Genomic DNA, 22,951 nt, shown 5'->3' on the forward strand with positions numbered 1-22,951 from the left:
TATGGACAGAGGAACCTGGTGGGCTACAGTCCATGGGGTCACAAAAGAGTCGGACACAATTCAGCAACTAAACGACAACAAACAATATTGTTCTAAAAGTTCCCCCAAGCATTTCAGTGTGGTCAAAGTCAAGGTTGAGGTCTGCTGGTCTTGGGTTCAGCTCATGTGACGCAGGGGCCAGCCTCAAAGAAAGAGGTCCCAGCAGACAACCAGTTGTCACCAGGTTTTGTTGCTGTTGTTCAGTCACTAAGTTGTGTCCGACTCTTTGCAACCCCATGGACTGCAGCAAACCAGGCTTCCCTGTTCTTCATCATCTCCCAGGGTTTGTTCCAACTGTGACCATTGAATCAGTGATGCCATCCAACCATCTCATCCTCCATTGCCCCCTTGTCCTTCACCGGGTTTTACCGCTTTCAATTTTCCCCACCAGTCAGGCCACATGCTAAAGGCAATTTACTGCCACCCCTCATTTCAATGACCATTTTCAACACAGAAAATGAGCAGGAGACCTCTTCTCCTCTGCCCCTCACCCCAGCTCCCGACACAGTGTTGTGTGCATAACAGGCTGTTAACAGGCTGATTAACAATGGTGAGTTTTCCTTCCTCACTCTGACCCAAAAAAGGTCCTAATAAGCAATTATTGCACCAAAGAGAAGAGGAGCAAGGGGTCCAGAGTATGCAATGACTGAACAGTACTGAGACCTAAGTATGGTGCAGTCTACCGATAAAACAGCCTTAAGGATGGGCCAACAGTGGAACAAAGCGTCTTTCAAAATTCTAAATGGCAAGGGAACAAACAGCAGTTTTCTTCCAGTCACTGATGGGATTCATTGCATTCGAGTTATGAAAGTTGATGGGTCGTAACTCAGACCAAAATAATATACAACCACAGACAGTTTAGCCTTTTATCTTTACTTTTAACCTACAAAGTGTAAAGTGTTCATAAAAGATTTTAATAAATATAGTAAGGCTTCAGGTGATCACCGTATTGAGTGGAACAGTTTGCCTTCTAACATACTACAGCTGGTACCCAGAATCTTTAAAACCGAAAACGTTCACCACCTCACGGTGACTGATACACATCGCTTGCCCCAGTTTTGTTTCCCAACTCGAGGTATCTCTGCACTGTCTCCCACCCATCTCTGAAGCACAGAGAAAGACACAAAATATTTGGACAGGTTCAGAGAATGCAAGTCTCTTGATTGGTGTGGCCTGAAAGGTTTACTTTCTCAGTACAGTTTTTTTACTGAGTCCCCTGGACAATTAGTAATGCACCTTACAAATAAATAAAGCTCAACCACGTGGCTTTGAAGCTCATGAAACAGCAAGAAAGGCAGCAGAAGGTCCTGAGGAAGGGCAGCAGTGAAATGTGAGCTCTCACACACTGCAAACCCGAAGCAAACCCCACTGGTAGAAATATAGCTATATACAAGTTGTTTCATCTTGCCCAGAACACGAGGTCTTCTCCAGGGATCCTCTCATTACTCTCTCAGTATAAACCCTTGGCCACAGGGTCTCAGGACTGGGGTGTGAGGAGATTGCTGAGCACCTCCAGATCACTCAGCAGAAAGTAGCCCTCCAAACAGACCACGGCCCCCACGCCCAGGCACATCTCCCCGCCTGCAAATTAAGCTGGCAATGCTGGTCCCACAGGCTCGAGGACGGCCCACGGAAGAGAAGCCCATGCTGACAGTGGCCTGCCTCCTGCACCCTTTACATGGAGTCCAGGACCCAGTCGCCGCTGGGGAGTGGGGAGACGGGCAGCGTCAGGTCCCTTGGCGGGCCTCGCTCCTTCCCATCCTGGAGGGAGTTCTGCTCCTGGAAATACTCATCGTCCTCATCGAAGAAGCCGTTCTCCAGAGCGTAAGTGCTGTCTGGGCTGGCCGCTGCCTGGCAGGCTCCCTTGTATTCCTGGATGGACTCGTAGAGGCTGTACAACTGGCAGAGCAGGGACATGTCCAGCTGTCGGAGGCCAACCTTGAGGGATGGGGCAGGGAGGTAAAAGCGAGATGTCAGCAACAGAGTGGAATCTTAGCGGTGCTCTCCGTCAGCAACCTGCCCGTGCCAGCATGTTCTCTCCACATGGCCAGTGACTCACAGCATCACCTGAATGCTCTGGCTCTTCAGTTTTGAGAAAACCTTAACTATGCAATGCCCACACCTCAGACGTCACCCAACATGTCAGGGAACAACCACACGTGTGGGGCAGCGGGCCCGGCCTGCAGAACATCGCCTGGCGATCTGGCCCGTCCTGCAGAACAACAGCCTTGCACATTTTGAGAGCCCCAGCCAGCTTCACTTTGGACTCCAAGATGCAAAGGTGCCATCTCTTCCTGCTATGATCAGATTCAGAGGAGACCCCCACGTGCTCTCTCCTTCCTGGGGCAACAGTCTCTGTGCCAGAACCAGCAGCTCGGCAGTTAGCGTCATACGTTGCCCCCTGGAGCACCCACCCTCCAATCAGCTGGGTCTGCAGACTCACAAGGAGTCAGACTCCCTCTCCTTTGGATAAGAGGACATCTCCTAAGATGGCTGTGGGGTCACTCCCCAGAGAGAACCTGGGGAGTAAGACCTGGGCCTCTACAGATTCCCCTGAGAACTATTTTCCCAAGTGATAATGGAACAAAGGACATTTCAAAGCCACACATTTATCTTCAAGCTCCTCTCCCCCCCCAGTGGCCTATCTCAGGAAAAAGAGAATATTCAGGACAGGAAAATGCCTCTTTCTCATCAATCCCAGAGAGAGAGGGGTTAATTCATCTGGAAATGCATCCCAGACCAGCACATCTACTCTCTCCGGTGCGTGAGGACCACTCTTGTGAAGCCTTTAGATTCTGACTCCGGCCCAGGTCCAGGGCCACTGGGAATGGGGACGCCGAGCAAGCTGCTGAGCAGTCAACCTCAGGGACTCTCAAGATGGGAAACTAAACAGATGCCAGGAGTCCTGCCCTGGGCCCTTCTGCTTCCGGGCTCTCGAGCAAGTTATTTATCATCTCTATGCTTTGATGACAAAATGAAATAATTTCTCTTAATCTACTGGGAGGATTAAATGAAATATCAACTATTTTAATAAACAGCAACCAAATGTCTCCCACATACCAAGCACTACACTAGCGCACTCAAGATGCACAGCAAAGAGCACACACAAACACGGAATATGTGGGTTTTTTCATCTAACTTTATTGAGGCTTTCAATGGCTAAGCTGAAGATCTCGCTTGGTAGATGTCACAGCGCACTTGAAATTATGTGGGTTATTTCCAAATGTCTTTTGATACTGATGTCTAACATAATTCCACAGTGATATGAGAACAGACTCGGTATGATTTCAATACCTTTAGACCGTGAAATCTTTGCACCTTGTTTTATGTCCCTGGATATGTTTCAGTGTCTCCTAGTTTACACTGTAGGGGAACTTGAACAGGATGGGTACCCTACTGCGGTGTGGAAATTGCATAAATCTTAATTATGCTGAATTGGCTCACAGTGCCTTTTCTGGCCTACTGTATCCCTCTACTTATCTGTGTATTTAGTCCATTAATTTTTGAGGGTTTGATATTAAAACTCCAACTAACGTCTTAATTTATCTACTTAAAAAAATAACTAATATATAGTGGTGTGTGATGAAAGTGAAAGAGGAGACTGAAAAAGCTGGCTTAAAGAAAACTATGATCATGGCATCTGGTCCCGTCACTTCATGGGAAATAGATGAGGAAACAGTGGAAACAATGGCTGACTTTATTTTTCTGGGCTCCGAAATCACTGCAGATGGTGAGTGCAGCCATGAAATTAAAAGACGCTTACCCCTTGGAAGGAAACTTCTGACCAAACTAGACAGCATATTAAAAAGCAGAGACATTACTTTGTCAACAAAGATCCATCTAGTCAAGGCTATGGTTTATCCAGTAGTCTCGTATGGATGTGAGACCTGGACTATAAAGAAAGCTGAGTGCAGAAGAATTGATGCTTTTGAACTGTGGTGCTGGAGAAGACTCTTGAGAGTCCCTTCGACTGCAAGGAGATCCAACCTGTCCATACTAAAGGAGATCCGTCCTGGGTGTTTGTTGGAAGGACTGATGCCAAAGCTGAAACTCCAATACTTTGGCCACTTGATGCAAAGAACTGACTCATTTGAAAAGACCCTGATGCTGGGAAAGATTGAGGGCAGGAGGAGAAGGGGATGACAGAAGACGAGATTGTTGGATGGCATCACCGACTCGATGGACGTTGAGTCTGAGTGAACTCTGGGAGGTGGTGATGGACAGGGAGGCCTGTTCATGGGGTTGTGGTTCATGGGGTTGCAAAGAGTTGGACACAACTGAGCGACTGAACTGAACTGAACTGATAGTGGAACTATATGTAACCTTGTTCTGTATTTTTCAAGTCTCCTGTAAATGTGGTATCACACTTTAATAATTTTAAAAATTAAAATTAAAATATATTTTAAAAATTATTTAAAATAAATTAAATATTAATATATTTTTAAAAGAAACACAGAGCATGTCAAAAGATGTAGTCTTTATAATTACCCAGCAATGATATTTTCTACACAAGAGAAGCTATCTGGTGACAAGACTAAATTCCAGGTCACTCTTCACACCGTCAACCATTCTTGTTCACCAGTGACCTCTCTGGTACTTCTGAACAGACCACGGAAACGGAGCCACTCACACTGACCTGGGATGTTAGCCAAGATACTCAAAGGAAGACCAGGTAGAGAGGCAGGCCATGTTGTTTCCAACGTGAGTCCCATCGTCCCAGAATTCCTTCTATGGTAGAACTTCTAAAGAAGTTGTTCCCAGGAAGAGACTTCCAGCACACTGGGGGTGTGGCCCCAGGCACGCTCCGCTCCAAGGCATCCTACTCTCGAAAGTTAATTGGCTATTTTGTTGTTGTTAAGTTGCTAAGCCTTGTCGGACTCTTTGTGACCCCATGAACAGCAGCCTGCCAGGCTCCTCTGTCCATGGGATTCTCCAGGCAAGAATACTGGAGTGGGTTGCCATGCCCTCCTCCAGGGGATCTTCCCGACCCAGGGATCAAACCCGAATCTCTCATGTCTCCTGCAATGGCAGGTGGGTTTTTAACCTCTAGCGAACCCAAAACTGTGAAGGAAAAAGTAGAAGAGCGATGTGCCATCGGCCAGGCCTGCCACTCTCCTGGACCGCTGGAGGTGGGCACGGGTGACTGCAGAAGCCGTGACTTCCCTCAACGCATGCCGCCCCGAGCGCGGCTCCAGGTTGCTCTCCTTCGGTGCTGAGGTGTCCGAGGCTTTCCCAGGCCTACGTGGGAGACGCACAGGCTGGGAGCTGGATCATAACCTGGACCTTTCTGCACTGTGGCAGCCGGTGACTCACAAAGCTGCCTTGTCATCGGGCGGAACGCTGGCCTAGAAACCAAGTCTGACCCACCTAGGAATACAGCAGAGTCCTATACACGCCTGTTACACAAGCCAACAGATGCCAAGGGTTTGGACTAATTTAACAGAGATTTAAACACAGCACATGTGCATGCCCACAGCCTGGCTTCTCAGGGCCTCCTTCTTCAGACGTGAGATTCAGCTTCCTCTGGTTCACCAGCAACCCTCCAGATTAGCCAGGAGGACAGGAGCTAAGTACATACAGGAGCAATCTAGCTTCCCACCCAGGACACCTCTTCCCCTGCTGAGGTAGTTTAAACATTTTCACCTGAATTTTCTAGAAGTAAATCGAAAATCCCTAGGCGGCATCCCATAATCTGATCTGGACAATTCTCCCTGTGCCTCTTCCACCGGCCAGGGAGGCCCCTTCCTCCTGACTGCCCCCTGGCCCTGTTGTTTTTTTTTTTATTTTAATAGCATCAGATTCATTTTATTTAATTCTCCAAGTTTTTTCCTTACCTTTTTTAATTTTTTTAAATTGGAAGATAATTGCTTCCCACTGCATCCCGGGCTTCCCAGGTGGCCCAGTGGTTAAGAATCCACCTGCCAATGCAGGAGAGACGGCTCAATCCCTGATCCAGGAAGATCCCACAGACCATGGAGCAACTAAGCCCACGCGCCACAACTTTTGAGCTTGTGCGGTAGAGCCTGCAAGCCTCAACCACTGAAGCCCTAGAGCCCTAGAGGCCATGCTCCACAATAAGAGAGGCTACTGCAACAAGAAGCCTGCACACCGCAACTAGAGAAAGTCCGCGTGCGGCAATGAAGACCCAGCGCAGCAACAAGTCAGTGCAACACCAGCTCCCCCTCCTCTCTTCTGACTTGGACGGACTCAGTCACCAGTGCGCCTCACCTTCCCTCACCATCTCTGCCTGTCTCACGGCGATGACCACTCTCTACCTTTGCTGTGGGTGCACATGGTCTTCCTTCTCCCACGTGAGGACACACCCAGAAAGCATGGACCCATCTGCCCCTTGGGTCCCTCAGCACCCAGTACAGATCCTTGTGGAGGAAACTCAGACACTGGTGACCAAGGGAAAGCTATAGAGACCCCGATGCCCTCCCAGAGAGCATCTGGTGGTGAAGTGGCCCGGCAGTGGGTTTGGGATCCACAGGCTCCTGGCTCCACCCCAAGGTGCCCCTGAGGAAAGCCACAGGCCACATGGTTCTCACCATGTCATCAGAAAAGCACTCACCTCTTGCCTGACAGGAAAAGAGACAAACGAAGATTTCTTCCTGAGTGCTCACTGCAGAGCCAGCAGCTGGGAAGCAGGGACATAGAGCAGGCTCTCAACAGGAGGGCATAAGACTCCGGGGTGTGGGAAGCAGAGAGAAGGCCCGGCCAACAGAACTAAACTGCAGTTATGTTTTAGGACACGATTAAATCACTCACAAACAAGAACTTCTCATCATTCCAGAAAAACAGTGGGGAGAGGCAGGGGCACACGCCCTCAGCAAGCCCACTAACCCTCACCTCTGTCCTCATCCCGCTGCAGAAGCACGTCACCTTAGTGATGTGTTCCCTAAAGGACAGGCGCTGAGTCACAGCTGGATTCAGAAAACACAGCTCTTTTCTGAAAACCCAGCCGAAAAATTCAGACAGCCTCATTTTAGAAAAGTACAGAATTCTTGAAGATGAAGGTGAAGTCGCTCAGTCGTGTCCGACTCTTTGCGACCCCGTGGACGGTAACCTACTAGGCTTCTCCGTCCATGGGATTCTTCAGGCAAGAATACTGGAGTGGATTGCCATTTCCTTCTCCAGGGGCTCTTCCCAACCCAAGGATCGAACCCAGGTCTCCCGCATTGGAGGCGGAAGCTTTAACCTCTGAGCCACCAGGGAAGCTTGTAGCCCCTTGCCATAGACCTCTGAGACAATCAAGAACAAGCCACTCATCTCCACGCTTTAAACTGGCCTGACTCCTTCCTCTCTCTGTTCAGGCTTCCTGCTTCCTTCCTGATCACCGCGCCTGCTGTACACACAGGTGGCTCTCTCATCCCCAGCATCTCCAACAATAGGGCCAAACAATCCTGAACCACCCTCCAAACAGTTTCAAAACTCACAATGGGCTGGCCACATGTACACACCTCAGACAGGATGGTGGCTCCCAGCTGGGTTTCGGGTTGCCAAGTCCCTGAATATCCCTGGAAGGTAAGGTTAGGGAGGAAGTGCTTCCTGACTTTTAGATGATAATAGAAATGTTACCATTAGGATACGAGGCTTAGGAGATGAAAGAGAACTGCAGTGGGAAATTAATGTTGATTGCAAACAAAGCATCATGAAAAATTTTAGGAAGTTTTTAGAAGTAAAAAATATACTTAAGAAAAACAGTCTGTTTTATTTAAGAAACCAAAAGCCACCAGGAAAGCCCAAAAACAAACGGTGGGGGTAATTCTCCTGCTTGTATGAAACTCTTTTATGTCTTTTTCAAGAGACATAAAAGCAACTTTTTCTGAAATACAGCAATGAGTAGAAAACAAGACAAACATACGAGGAGACGGTCTTATTTGTACCCAGGTCCATACTGGGCCCAGGGTGGGGGAGGGGAGTAAACCTGGCGCCAGCACAGCTTAGCCCCAGCGGTCACGCTGGGGTCCTTCTGCGATGAGCCTCTCCCCTGCCAGTCCACTATTTCCTACTGCTGTGATTCCTCAACCAGAAGATGAAAAATACCCCACCTCACATGGTACAAGGGATGTATAGGTCTGAAGTTAAGCTATAGACTCAAGAACGGGGGGCCTCAAAATATGGAGACAGATGCAGAAAAACTCTGGTGGGGGAACCTTTAGTTTGAAACATAACAGATGATAGAAACTTGACTGAGAAAATCATGTTATAGTCATACAATAAAAAGGTTTCTGTAGTGGCTCAGTGGTAAAGAATCTGCCTGCAATGCAGGAGACCCAGGTTTGATCCCTGGGTTGGGAAGATCCCCTGGAGAAGCAAATGGCAACCCACTCCAGTATTCTTGCCTGGGAAATCCCATGGACAGAGGAGCCTGGTGGGCAACAGTCCATGGGGTCACAAAGAGTCAGACACGACTTGGCAACTGAACACACACACACATACGATAAAAACCAGGCAGTTACTTAAAAGAGCAGCTCTCTAAGTACAAGAGTAGGACACTGATGAACGCCCACCATTAGGCACAAAAGTCCAAGGTACAGAATAGTATGCTGAGCAGGACCTCACTTTATACATTAGGCATACACGCATGCAAGCTTTTGACTAGAAGAGAAAATGTCCATGAGCAGAATTTACTTCTGCAAAGTGGGACTGGATATTTACAGCCTTCTGTACTGCTAAAAAAATTTTTTTCCAACAAGCAGTTACTCTTAATTTTAAAAACTAGACAAGGCAATGGCACCCCACTCCAGTACTCTTGCCTGGAAAATCCCATGGACTGAGGAGCCTGGTGGGCTGCAGTCCATGGGGTCGCTAAGAGTCAGACACGACTGAGCGACTTCACTTTCACTTTTCACTTTCATGCACTGGGGAAGGAAATGGCAACCCATTCCAGTGTTCTTGCCTGGAGAACCCCAGGGACGGGGGAGCCTGGTGGGCTGCCGTCTATGGGGTCGCACAGAGTCGGACACGACTGAAGTGACTTAGCAGTTATAATAAAGCATATAACTTATGTGCATTGCTAGTAGGGCTGCATGCTTGTAAAACCTCTCAGCAGGACTCACTGGCAATGCCTATCAAAAGCTTTAAAGTATCATATAACTTTTCGCCAGCTAACCAGTTCATCGCTAGTGGCTTTGGAGTAGAAAATCTCAGCTGTACACAAATAGGTAATCCTCATCCTTGTTTTGTGAAGCAGGTGTGGATTCTGCTACCATGAGGAAACTGAGCCCTGACAGATGCCGGCCCTTCACTAAGAGCAGGGGGCTGCAGCCAGGCGGCAGGGCTCCAGCACGCATGCCTGACCATCAGCCTGCGCTGCCCACACAGACAACACCGGGAGAGGGCGCCATGTCCGCTGGGGCAGCACGCTGCTGAGATCACAGGTGACTCTTACTATTGGCTTTTCTGAATTTTCTCTGGTGGCTCAGATGGTAAAGGACCTGCCTGCAATGCAGGAGACCTGGGTTCGATCCCTGGGTTGGGAAGATCCCCTGGTGAAGGGAATGGCAACCCACTCCAGTATTCTTGCCTGGAGAATCCCATAGACAGAGGATTCTGGTGGGCTAGAGAGTCCATGGAGGTCACAAGAGTTAGACATGACTGACTAACTCTTTGACTTTCACCTTTCTGAGTTTTCCAGATTTTCTACCATGAATATGTATTAACTCATAATGAACTTTTAAAAACATAATAAATGGCTTGTAAATTTATTTTAGACAACACTATTAGTAAATGCCCCAAATTTAATGAGTGTCTAGTATGCATCCGCAGGACTGGAATGTAATAAAGATCGCAGTGACTTAATGGATCATAACCTGATTTCTGAATAAAGGATGTGTTGACAGAACGCTGACCTGCATACTGTTTAAAAGGAGAAGACCAAAGAGAAAAGCTTCATCAGTGTTGATCTAACAGAGAAAGAGCTATGAACTCAGCTGCCTGAGCTGGCCGGAGATACTCCTGCAGGACCCCAAGCCCCCAGGTGAACTGTGATTCTGGGCTCCCTAAGCAGGCTTCATCAGTCACTCAGCTCCTCCCCAGGGGGTATGCGTCTGTCAACCTCATCTCCTCTTAATGCTGCAGCCCCACCGAGCTGAGGACTGCCTCAAAAGAGCCCTGGTGATTGACAGAGAGCAAGCAGACCAGGAGCTACACCTGAAGGCGCCCACGCTGGTGGATGGAGCCCATTCTGCAGCTCAGCAGTGCTAGTGAAGACATCCTGTCCATCTCTAACCTACAATAATGGTTGTACCAATGAAGCCTGTTTCCTCTCATTCTGTCCTACGCAGAGAAGGAAAAAGAAAAAAGGCAATTGGCCACTGTCTTTAAGACATGTCTTTGCATATTCCTTTACTAAATCCTTTCCCAATTACAAAACTAAAATATTCTAGCTATATTAAAAATTCAATGGCTCATAATTATACAGTCTTCCCTAATTTCATGTCCTAATGCAGCAATCTTAGAGTGTTTTGGTCTTGGTTGGGACCCCTTTAGACTTTTAAAATTACTGAGGGTCCCAAAGAGCTCCTGTTTATGTAAATTATACCTATCAATAGTTACCTCATTAGAAATGAAAATTGAGAAACTGTCATATAAAGCCATTCAAAAACACTACACCCACTGCTAACATAAATCACATTTTTATAAATGGGATTGTGTAAGAAATCTTTTTAATGTCTGGCTTATCTTCTTCTGTACTTGATCTTTCATAACACGCTTTTTTAGTTGAAATACACCTGGCCTCACATAGGTATGTACTTGGGAAAAAGGAGCATTTAAACCACCTTTCAAGTTAACAGTGGATATTCTTATTTGGCACTATCCTTAAGCTGGCTCCAGTGTGGAATTTGAAACTATGCCAATGAGCTTTTAACACTGTTTCATTAAAACCCACCAGTCTTGCATTTTGAATGGATCTTTTAACCATGCACCAAGCGTTAGTTCCATGAAAAATGTGGAAAATTGATTCACTGAATGTAGACCCTCCAAATATTTCCTTAGGTACTATTTTGGAAAGTCACATTTGCCCATATGATCACCACCTAATTATGGACACCCCCACAAAAGGCTCTGGGAACCCATAGGTGTCCTCAGACCATAATTTAAGAACTACTGTTCTAAGCATATCCACTTTTAGCTGTCTAGCATACCTCCCTCAAGACACACTGCACATACAAATGTATTTAGGTACTGTTTTGTAATTCACTTTTCCAAACCTTGAACACCTATGTTCATTTACATAGTTACCACATTCTCTTCAACAATTGTATACTATTGTATCACTGTTATATATTATTATTATAGAATACTACTATATATCACTGCAAAAGATATTCCTATGTAAGAACTGTTATTCCCTTGGGTGACTATTTCTGTAAAAAAAACTTTTTTAAATTATGAAAATGAAATTGCAGGGGAGAAGGCAGAGAAGGGAAATGGGATGCTTTCCTTCCAATCCCTCAATTCTGGGATCACAAACAGCGGACCATTCATCGAGGATGTGTCAAAGGCCTGAGAGTTCACTAGTTACGATGAGGAATGCACACAGAACGCAGCTGATTCTAAGAGTCAAGTAGGACTAGAGGAAAAAGCATGACTTGACTCACGACACATGGGAATTCAATACCCATCTGAAGGTTAGTTTGCATTTTGTCATTTTCTTGAATGATAACTAATTGAAACTGCCTCTCTGCGAGAGTAGATTCAGGAAAGGAAGAAAATCTGAAGCTAAAAATCAGGAAACCAAGTTCTTGGACAATAAACAGAAAACTTCATGTCAGTGTCTAGTGTTTTTAGACAACTGACATAAAAAGCAAGAAAAAGGGTTGGTGTCCACACGATATTAAAGGCCAGTGGCCATCCCCAATCTCCTTTGACCAAGGCCAACCAAGAATCCTGCATTGAGAGCTAACACTCTTATTCCAAATGGCACTCGTGGGCTTGCCTTGAGACTGGACCTCCAACCATAAGCCCATTTAAAGACTCAAACCCCCTCTCTGAGACCCTGTTGCCTCGTATAGGGTGAAGACTGAACTCTGCGGGGATCTGGGCTATTCAAGCTCATGCCCGTCTCCTGGTTTCTAGTTCACCACACAAGGCTGTCAGGCATTTAGGTGTTGTCTCAACTAAAATTAAAAGACACTTACTCCTAGGAAGAAAAGCTATAAAAACCTAGACAGTGTCTTAAAAAGCAGAGACACCCCTTTGCCAACAAACAAAGGTCCATAGAGTCAAGATTATGGTTTTTCTAGTAGTCATGGACGGATATGAGAATTAGACCATAAAGAAGGCTGAACGCCAAAAGAACTGATGCTTTCAAATTGTGGTTCTGGAGAAGAATATTCAGAGTCCCTTAGACAGCAAGATCAAACCAGTCAATCCTAAAGGAAATCTACTCTGAATTTTCACTGGAAGGACTGATGCTGAAGTTGAAGCTCCAATACTTTGGCCACCTGATGGGAAGAGCCAACTCACTAGAAAAGACCCTGGTGCTGGGAAAGATTGAAGGTGGGAGGATAAGGGGGCAACAGAGGATGAGATGGTAGGATGGCAGCACTGACTAGATGGGCATGAGTTTGAGCGAGCCCCGGGAGATGGTGAAGGCTAAGGAAGCCTGGTGAGCTGCAGTCCATGGGGTGGCAAAAAGTTGGATACAACTTAGCGAAGTGTTGCTGCTCTCAGGAATCAAACCTTTTTTCTCAGATTCAATTCTTCACCCAAACCATTGCAGTTCAGGAATTCAAAAGTTCTGTGTGGACAACTTCCCACTCACAGGTGGGTAACCAAAACAACTATTGGATAGTTTGGAAAAAAAAGAAAAAATGAGGCAGAAAGTTTTCAAAGTTACTATTTAGAAAGGTGCTGCTGATGGTTTGAGAAGTGGAACTCAAGAATCCTCAGAGATCTGCCATCTCCCGACCCCATGTCTGAGGCTCTCTTTCTGCCTCTACATTTTCATGTGATGCTTCTGAGGACCTAAGAAGCTTGATGAGCTAAACTTACAGGGCTGCTGGGCAGTGGTCTCTGAAGAACCCTGCAAGGAAAGATGTGTGCCAGGATCCCTGTGGACTCTGAGAGTCACGTGTGTGCTTCAACCACATACAAGGATTGAAATGCCAACGAAGATCCTCTGAGCCAAGCTAGCCTGTCAGCATACCAGATAAAAATCTTTCAAGCTGTGGGGCCCTTGAAGCCAAAGTATTTTTATCCAGAAAGAGGTCTGCAGGGAGTAAAATTGGTACAGCCACTATGCAGAACAGTATGGAGGTTCCTTAAAAAGCTAAATATAGAGCTACCATAGCACCCTGCAGTCCCACTCCTGGGCACATATCCAGAGAAAAACATGATCCGAAAGGATACGTGCACCCCAATGTTTGTTGCAGCACTGTTTACAATAGTCAAGACATGGAAGCAACCTAGACGCCCATCAACAGAGGAATGGATTAAGAGAATATGGAACATACACAATGGAGTATTACTCAGCCATTAAAAAGGAAAAAATGCCATTTTCAGCAACATGCATAGACCCAGGGATTGTCATACTGAGTGAAGGAAGGCAGACAGAGGAGAAATATCGTATGACACCCCTTATAAGAAAGTGGAGGTGCTGGTCACTCAGTCATATCTGACTCTTTGTGACCCTATGGACTGCAGCCCTCCAGGCTCCTCTGTCCATGAGACCTCCCAGGCAACAATACTGGAGTGGATTGCCACACCCTCTTCCAGGGTATCTTCCCAACCCAGGACTGAACCCAGGTCTCCTGGGTTGCAAGCAGATTGTTTACTGTCTGAGCCACCAGGGAAACCCAACATCCCTTATATGTGAAATATAAAATGATACAAATGAACTTATTTACAAAACAGAAAAAAAACTCAAAGCCTTAAAGAACAAACTTATGGCAGTGGGGTGGGGGTGTAGGGAGAATGAGGGGAAGGGACAGTGAGGGCGTTTGGAATGGACATGTACACACTGCTATATTTAAAATGGATAACCAACAAGGACCTACAGTACGGCAGATGGAGCTCTGTCAACGTTATGTGGGAGCCTGGATGGGAGGGGAATTTGGGGGAGATGGATACATGTGTATGTTTGGCTGAGTTCTTTCACTGTTCAGTTGAAACTATCACAACATTGTTTTGTTAATCAGCTATACCCCAATATAAAATAAAAAGTTAAAAAAGAAAAAATGCTTAAAAATACTAGATATCTTATATTTTGGCTGTCCAGCATTTCTGCAAACTCTTCTTTTAGGGATGCCCAGCCCTGCACCCCATCCACACAGTCACATCACCTTAGTAAATAAAACACGATCTTGGCCTCAGTCACCAATAGCTGTCCAGACCCCCCAAGCTGGGCCCACTGGTATTCTTCCACACAGTATTTCCAAAGTGGCAGTAAGAAGCATAGCTGAAACTGGGAGTGTGGACACTGTAGACAGTCACATTCCAAAATGTAGTGGGGGGGGGGAAAGGAGGGTAAAGAAGATTGCAGCAGCCTTCCTGGGTTCCCCACCAACCCTGGTTCTAGGCTGCCTCTGTACACATCCAGCCCTACAAGGTTCTCCTTTTGCAAGAGCTGGTTCAAACTGAGTCTCTATTATTAATAAAGTCTTCAGACATGAAAAGTGACACACGGTCTAAACTACAGCAATTGTATTCCTGTAAAGATGCCCACCTCTGATAGATGTTATAAGCTCCTTAACACCTAGATAGTTCAGCCCTATACCCTAGTTCAGCCCTGTATCCTCCACAGCACTTTATAAGCAGCAGACATGTGGCAAACATCTGTCTGATACAATCCAAATATACTCTCTGATGTTGGGGGGGTGGGGGGGAGAACAATCTGAACTTCTTGTTTTAAAGGATGCTTTCAGGTCTAAAGAGCAAAAAGCATCTGTCTGACCCTCACAGCTCTCCAAATGGGCTCGCTGGGGGAGGGGAAGGGAGCTCACAACGGCACAGAACTTCAGAGAAAGCCCATTACTAGCACAGGAAGTGCTGAAACTCCAGTGGACATCAGGACGCTCAAAGCAGAGCAGGGCGTCACCCACACAGGCGCCCCTCAACACCAGCTCCCCGTGTTCTGCCCTGAACATCCGTCAATCAGTTATCTGCAGGCCAGGCTCTGCCAGCCTCTGGCTCCACGTTCTGAAACGTTTAACATACTCTTCCACCGATGCGACAGCAAACCACCTTCCCCCATAAGCAGCCACTTCTCCTGACTCCCTTATTGCTGTGATGACCCCCATTTTCCCAGTGATGAATGACCAAAGTTATTACTGCCACATAATGGTGCTCCATGGAGTTAAGACATTTTAATATACACTGACCTAAAAAATACTTGCAACATGTGTCCCCTCAAAGCAGTAAAACCCTATGATTTAACAGGGTCTTGGAGGCAGACACGTCTGGCTGAGATTGTCACATTAGGTGAGCTACTTAAATTCTGAATCCTATTTTTTAAAATGTAGACTTTCAGTATCTATCTAGTGGAGAAGTTATAAAAATCAAATAAGATGACGTAAGGAAGAAGACTCTTGAGAGTCCCTTGGACTGCAAGGAGATCCAACTAGTCTATTCTGAAGGAGATCAGCCCTGGGATTTCTTTGGAGGGAATGATGCTAAAGCTGAAACTCCAGTACTTTGGCTACCTCATGAGAAGAGTTGACTCATTGGAAAAGACTCTGATGCTGGGAGGGATTGGGGGCAGGAGGAGAAGGGACGACCGAGGATGAGATGGCTGGATGGCATCCCCAACTCGATGGACGTGAGTCTGAGTGAACTCCAGGAGTTGGTGATGGACAGGGAGGCCTGGCGTGCTGCGATTCATGGGGTCGCAAAGAGTCGGACACGACTGAGTGACTGAACTGAAGGAAAACATTTACACTGTGCCTACCAGGAGATATCCCCAAATAGTAAAGTGATCAGGTGCTAGGACGGTAATTTTAAAGTTATTATTTATGTATTTATTTATTTATGGCTGTGCCACGTCTTGTTTCCCTCGAGGACTTCTCTGCAGTTGCGGCGAGCAGAGGCTGCTCTCTAGCTGTGGTGCTCAGGCTTCCCGCTGCAGCAGCTGCTCCAGTTGCTGGGCACAGGCTCTAGAGCGCACGGGCCTCAGGAACTGCGGCATGTGGGCTCAGCAGCTGCGGCCCCCCGGGGTCTAGAGCACAGGCTTAAGAGTCATGGCGCAGGGGCTTAGTTGCGCTACAGCGTGCGGGATCTTCCCAGATCAGGGATTGAATCTATGTCTCCTGCACTGCCAGACAGATTTTTTTTTACTACTGAGCCATTAGGAGACAGAAGCAGAAGATATTAAGAAGAGGTGGCAACAATATACAGAAGAATTACACAAAAAAGATCTTAATGACCCAGATAACCACGATGGTGTGATCACTCACCTAGAGCCACACATCCTGGAATTCGAAGTCAAGTGGGCCTTAGGAAGCATCACTATGAACAAAGCTAGTGGAGGTGATGGAATTCCAGTTGAGCTATTTCAAATCCTGAAAGATGATGCTGTGAAAGTGCTGCACTCAATATGCCAGCAAATTTGGAAAACTCAGCAGTGGCCACAGGACTGGAAAAGGTCCGTTTTCATTCCAATCCCAAAGAAAGGCAATGCCAAAGAATGTTCAAACTACTGCACAATTACACTCATCTCACACGCTAGCAAAGTAATGCTCAAAATTCTCCAAGCCTGGCTTCAATAGTATGTGAATCATGAACTTCCAAATGTTCAAGATGGATTTACAAAAGGCAGAGGAAGTAGAGATCAAATTGCCAATATCCACTGGATCATCGAAAAAGCAAGAGAATTCCAGAAAAACATCTACTTCTGCTTTATTGACTATGCCAAAGCCTTTGACTGTGTGGATCACAAGAAACTGTGGAAAATTTTGAAAGAGATGGGAATACCAGACCACCTTACCTGTCTCCTGAGAAATGTGTATGCAGGTCAAGAAGTAACAGTTAGTACTAGACATGGAACAACAGACTGGTTGCAAGTCGGGAAAGGAGTACGTCAAGGCTATATATTGTCACCGTGCTTATTTAACTTATATGCAGAGTACATCATGCCAAATGCTAGGCTGGATGAAGCACAAGCTGGGATCAAGATTGCCGGGAGAAATATCAACAACTTCAGATATGCAGATACCACCACCCTTATGGCAGAAAGGGAAGAACTAAAGAGCCTCTTGATGAAAGTGGAAGAGGAGAGCGAAAAAGCTGGCTTAAAACTCAACATTCAGAAAACTAAGATCATGGTATCCAGTCCCATCACTTCATGGCAAATAGATGGGGAAACAATGGAAACAGCGATAGACTCCGTTTTCTGGGCTCCAAAATCACTGCAGATGGTGACTGCAGACATGAAATTACAAGACGCTTGCTCCTTGGAAGAAAAGCTATGATCAACCTAGACATCATATTAAAAAGCAGAGACATTGCTTTGCCAACAAAGGTTTGTCTGGTCAAAACTATGATTTTTCCAGTAGTCATGTTTGGATGTGAGGATTGGACTATAAAGAAAGTTGAGCACAGAAGAATTGATGCTTTTGAAGAAGCATGTTGGAGAAGATTCTTGAGAGTCCCTTGGACTGCAAGGAGATCCAATCAATCCTAAAGGAAATCACTGAATATTCATTCACTGGAAGGACTGATGCTGAAGCTGAAACTCCAATACTCTGACCACCTGATGCGAAGAACTGACTCATTGGAAAAGACCCTGATGCTGGGAAAGATTGAAGGCAGGAGAAGGGGATGACAGAGGATGAGATGGTTGGATGGCACCACCAACTTGATGGACATGAGTTTGAGTAAGCTCCTGGAATTGACGAAGGACAGGAAAGCCTGGCGTGGGGCAGGCAGTCCATGGAGTCGCAAAGAGTTGGACTTGATTGAACGACTTATCTGAACTGAACTGAGCCATCAGGGAAGCTCGACTATAATTATTGTTTTGCTTAGGGGCACTTTCCATTAAAAAAACTTAAGTTATTGCTCGGGGCTTCCCTGGTGGCTCAGTGGTAAAGAATCCGCCTGCCAATGCAGGAGACACAGGTTCAATCCCTGGTCCAGGAAGATCCCACATCCACAGAGCAACTAAGTCCATGCACTACAACTACTGAGCCTGTGCTCTAGAGCCCAGGAGCCACAACTACTGAAGCCTGAGCACCTTCGAGCCTGTCCTCTTCAGGAGAAGCCACCATAATAAGAAGCCCTCTCATTGCAACTAGACAGTAGCCTGTGCTCACCACAACTAAAGAAAAGCCAGCACAGTCAAATAAATAGCATAAATAAAACTATTGGAAAAAAGACAAGTCATGTCTGGTTCCTTATCATCACCATCCTGACTCTGATATTTACCCAGCAAGTCCTGTGGATTCTATTTCAATGAAGTGTCTCCCATGTGATTCTCGTTTCACATTCCGGGATCTCCAGGCTGTTGCAGGCTCTCATCGCTCCACGTACATCTCCAGTACCTCCCAAGCTCAGCCAGCTCGCCCTTCTAAGCACCTTCCTTTCACATTAACTCTTCAAAGCCAGTTCTCTGGCTTTACTTGTTCCGTTGCTATTCCTGAGGCTTTCCTCTGCCCACTTGGCCCCAACCCGTCCTCTCAGTTGGAATGTCCACACCTGCCCTATTCCAACAGGAGCGCACGTCAGTCTGGATTTTCTATCACCCATTCTCTTCTTAAAATGCAGTCGCATTCTGAGGGCTCCACACTACTGCTCCTCTGCGCTTGTATACGACTGTTTAAAAAGCAACTAACTACAGTCTGCCAGGACTTCTTGTTAGTTCCCCGGGCACAGAGTTTACTTAAGGCCTTCAAATTAAATAGATCAACACAGACTACTGGGCAGATGATTCAAGCACAAACTCTCACCTCTAATCTTGCAAGCCTCCACCCCCACCCCCATGGGAGCCTCAGTTTGAAGCGACCACTCAGACCCCACTACCCTAGTGGGGCAAAAAAAAGGCAAAAAAACCCAGAGCACTCCTAAAGACTTTGTGACATTCCTTGAAAGGGACTTGTTAAGGCCTGTAGCCATGTTTTGTCTTTATCTCAGCTAAATATCAGACGGCTGTTTATTTTTCTTGTGTTTCCGATAGGCTGAGAAAGAGCTCTGGTCCAGGGCATAATTAGAAGGAGGCTGTGACTGTAGTTTGGTTGCACCAGGAGGGACCTGGAAAAACACTTTCAGGAACAGCATGGTTACTTGGGAGTGTGCAAGACTCCAGAGCATGTTTATAAACCAGAGAGAGCTTCACAAGGGGAGTGGCCTGAGGTTTTCCTGTCTCTGGTCCCGTAAATTAACCAGGATGAGTCTTCCTGTTTCACCCTCTTTATTTTTGCTGCATCCAAGTTCAGACTAAACATACTGGGTGCAAGCTTATCTAATGAAAACACAGCTTTCCAGCTGTGCAATGCTGGTGTTGATTAATGCTGATTAATTAATAAAAACAGCTGGCTTGAAATTTAAGTCATTCTGTAAGAAGCTTAGAAAATCTTCTCAGGGAGAACTGGAAATCACTTCAACGGCAGCCACAGAGTGGGAAGACAATACTGAATTGCTTAAAAGGTGTTAACGCTGTTTCTAGATTTAATTCTTACTTTTCAGGACAGATATTTTCCCGAAAGAAATGCATAAATTGAGTTTTTCTAAATAATATCTTAATACACTAAAAGCATATTTAAAGGATTCCTATAATAAATTTAGGTGCCAATTTATTTTGGGGGACAAAAAAATTTTTCATATATTAGATTTCCTTAATAAAGTATTTACCTGTGCCAGGAGAGGGGGGACTCTGCATTAGGTAAAAGGAAAGGGCAAATTCTAAACAGAGAGAGTGTCCAAGAAAGGTGATCAGAGGCCTGCAGGAGCGTTAGGAGTAAGTTTTTCTGTTGTCTTCTGAGCTGGCCTAAGCTTGGAGAAAGCTGGAGACCCCTGAGCTGCTTTTGGCTTCTCCTTAACTCATTAGTCCTAGTCCACGAACACCTAACATACTTCCCAACCACCGAGAAAAACCAAACCCCATTGTTTGCAGCCCAGGCACAACCTGAAGAACCCACATGGACTTCACCCACACGGCGAAGACGCCACCGCCCCAGTCCTCTCTAGCGGGACTGGGGAACCGGCCACCACGCGGAGACTATCAGGGTGAGCGGCCACTTTCCCGGCATCTGCCGGCAGGAGCCGCTCCGCTGTAATCCGATTCTGCACGCGCCCTGGACGAGGGGGAGGGGGCGAGAGCTGTTCCAATCCGCAGTCTACACTCGCTCGGACAAAAAGCTGTCCTCTTCAGGGCAGGAAAACACAATTGCACACAGCTCTTAACCCCGCGGGGGCAGTGAAGGCCGCCCCCCCTCGACCCCGGGAGATCTGCTGCCCCCTGGGGAGGGGTGACCAGCCGCCCCCGGCCCGAGGCCAAGCGCCAGCCCCACGCCGCGCCTCCTGGGTCTCTGAGCCTGCTGGGGCCGGACGAGCAGCGCCGGGTCTCCAGAAAGCTGCCTTCTGGAAGGGGTACCTCCCTGGGCGAGGGTCCAGTAGTGGGCACAGAGAGGACAAGCAAAACGGGGTAGCTGAGAGGCCAGTGTCCCTGTACTCGTCGGCGCCTGGGGCCAAAGAGCCTGAGACGGGCGGGTGGCGCGGGGACTTCCGGCGAACTTTCCCAGAAGGGCGAGCCCAGCTGGGAAGGACCCCCGCTCCGGCCCGCGGACCTCCCTTACCATCTCCTTGCGCAACAGGGCCAGCGCGGCGTCCAGGTTGGGGGGCTTGGCGGGCAGCGCCGCCGCCCTAGCCCCGCCGCCTCCCGCGCTCCCGCGGCTCAGCTCGTCCTGGATGCGCGACTTCTGCGCGTACAACCTCTCCAGGTGCCTCCAACCCCCCGACGCGCCGCCGCCCGACGCCGAGTGCAGCAGCCCGCTCAGGCTCTTGGGCAGCGGAGGCAGCCCGTCCACCCGCAGCCCGCGCACGGAGCCAGCAGCCCCGGCTCCGCTCATCCCGTCCGGCCTGACCGCGCGCTCTCGGGTCCGCAGCCGCCGCCGCTGCCTGGGGCCCTTGCTCCCCAGCCCGCCCCCTTTCCGGGGGTGCTCCGCCCACTTCCCCTCCCCACCTCGCTGCCCCGCCCCTCTCCGCGCCTCCGCCCCCGCGCCCCGCCCCCTGCCCGTGCCCCCTCCCTGCGTCCCTGCCCTGCCCCCTGCCCGTGCCCCCTCCCTGAGTCCCCGCCCCGCGCCCGCGCCCTCTTGACGCCCCGCCTCCCCCGCTTTCCTGCGGCCCCGCCCACTTAGCCTCCACCCCTGCGCCCATCCTCGGGCCGGTCCCTGGCTCACCTTTAGCACCTCCTGGGACTCTCGCCTGCCGGCCCTCCTCGTGGAGTCGAGCCCTGCCCTGGCTGCCCCACTCCAGGCAAGGTGGGCTCCGCCACTAGACTCCAAAGCTGCTTGTAATTACTGATAGGCGAGGGTCACCTCAGATGCCATCCGACGAGGCCAGTTGGTGCGGCGAATCGGGGTATAAAGGCTCCCCCTCGGGGCAGGCAGGGCGTCAGGGAGGTTTGGTAGTGCTGGGATCGCGCCCGCGGTCAGGGTCCTTAGAGGCGGCGTGGTCGCAGCCGGCGGGGTCCGCGGAGACCGGGGGAAGGAGGCGGGGCTCTGGCCAGAGGAACCCACCGCACCCCACCCCCGCTCCCGCCCGTCCCCGAGGGCTGAATCTAGACCGCCTCCTGCTAAGTGTGACTTCCTGCCGGGAGAGCTGGGGCCCCCAGGCTTGGGCTAGTCACTAGTTCACTCGATGGCCCACAGGCCTTTTCTGTAAACGGTGACGTCCATACCTTTGTCCATACCGACAGCAGCCAAAAGGAGCGCCGAGTCAAGAAGAGCTTGGCCAAGAGGAGCCAAGAGTCATCTTTGGAAACCTCAAAATGCGACCAAACATGTCCTTCAACCTGGTTGTGAACACAAGAGTAGTTCTCAATGGAAATGTTAGGAGAGTGAAGAAAAGGATTATATTTCAGAAACTATTCTTCAACTCTGAGGCAAAAATAAATACGATTCACATCTCAGAGAGGGAGAGAAAGAAAGAAGGCTCTGTCTTTTGGAGGAAGAATAAAAACGACAGATGTTACAACCAGATTAGAGACAGTAAAGATAAGAGGTTAAGATCGATTTGCAGAGACAGCCTCACTGCAGATTAAAAACTAATGCCGTATATAGAGAATGGATACATTATAATGCCTACTGTTGGCTTTCGTTATAAAAGGGACTTAATTGTTCTAAATGCGTTCAACGGGATCACAATTATAAAGTGTTCTGAACACTCTCAGACATTAAAGAGCCCTGCAATTTTGGGGGGGTTTCCCCTTTTATCTACCATTCCCCATAGACTCCTCTCCAGAATCAATCTGCAACACTGGCAGACGTCCTTGATACACCCTGGCAACCTGGTGAGAGGAGCATGGAGAAGCCCCAGCGCAAGCAGTGTGATCCAAGGGTGTCATGAAGGTTTCTCGCCCCACCCAGTGCCCAGAATTCTCATTCTCATCACTGTGCCTCACCTTTCACCAATTGCCTAGTTACATTTCCTGATTTCAGATATTCATTCATTTGCTTATTCAAACAGTGGGTGTCTGGGAGAGTTACAGATTTGCTTGTGTGAGAGTAAGGGAGAGGGGAGAGGAAGGGATGGGACATTTGATCTTTCCTTCACACCCTGGCATGGATTGTTTTAATTTGGTGTGTCAAATTGCTGTCTATCCTACAGTAATTAGCAGAAATCATTGACGTAAGGTGGTAACAGGTTGTGTGATGGTGCAATAAGAAAAGAAATAATTTCAAACTATGTGGGCACTTAAATCACTGAAAGCATGTACTTGAGCAGATTACACAAGGCCAGAAGGAAAGAGGGTTGG

The 22,951-nt window shown here is 47.9% G+C and overlaps 1 protein-coding gene across 1 annotated transcript; it reads right to left on the reverse strand.

Annotated features, from left to right (window-relative positions):
• Window positions 1-891: 891 nt before the first annotated feature.
• FAM89A (family with sequence similarity 89 member A) lies at window positions 892-21,172 on the reverse strand. The gene is made up of 2 exons (XM_069572561.1): window positions 20,772-21,172; window positions 892-1,977 (listed from the first exon to the last, which is right to left on the reverse strand). The coding sequence occupies exons 1-2, from the start codon at window positions 21,042-21,044 to the stop codon at window positions 1,714-1,716; spliced, it is 537 nt and encodes a 178-aa protein (XP_069428662.1). The 5' UTR covers window positions 21,045-21,172; the 3' UTR covers window positions 892-1,713.
• Between the last annotated feature and the right edge of the window lie 1,779 nt (window positions 21,173-22,951).

The sequence above is a fragment of the Ovis canadensis genome, chromosome 25 (assembly GCF_042477335.2).
Source record: "Ovis canadensis isolate MfBH-ARS-UI-01 breed Bighorn chromosome 25, ARS-UI_OviCan_v2, whole genome shotgun sequence".
Taxonomy (NCBI): Eukaryota; Metazoa; Chordata; class Mammalia; order Artiodactyla; family Bovidae; genus Ovis; species Ovis canadensis.

Bases quoted from the DNA above. Each gene is read 5' to 3' on its own strand.
- FAM89A (XM_069572561.1), bottom strand. From the start codon at position 21,044: ATGAGCGGAGCCGGGGCTGCTGGCTCCGTGCGCGGGCTGCGGGTGGAC. The intron at 1,978-20,771 runs GTAAGGGAGGTC...CCATCCCTCAAG, and splicing joins CCCTGTTGCGCAAGGAGATG to GTTGGCCTCCGACAGCTGGA.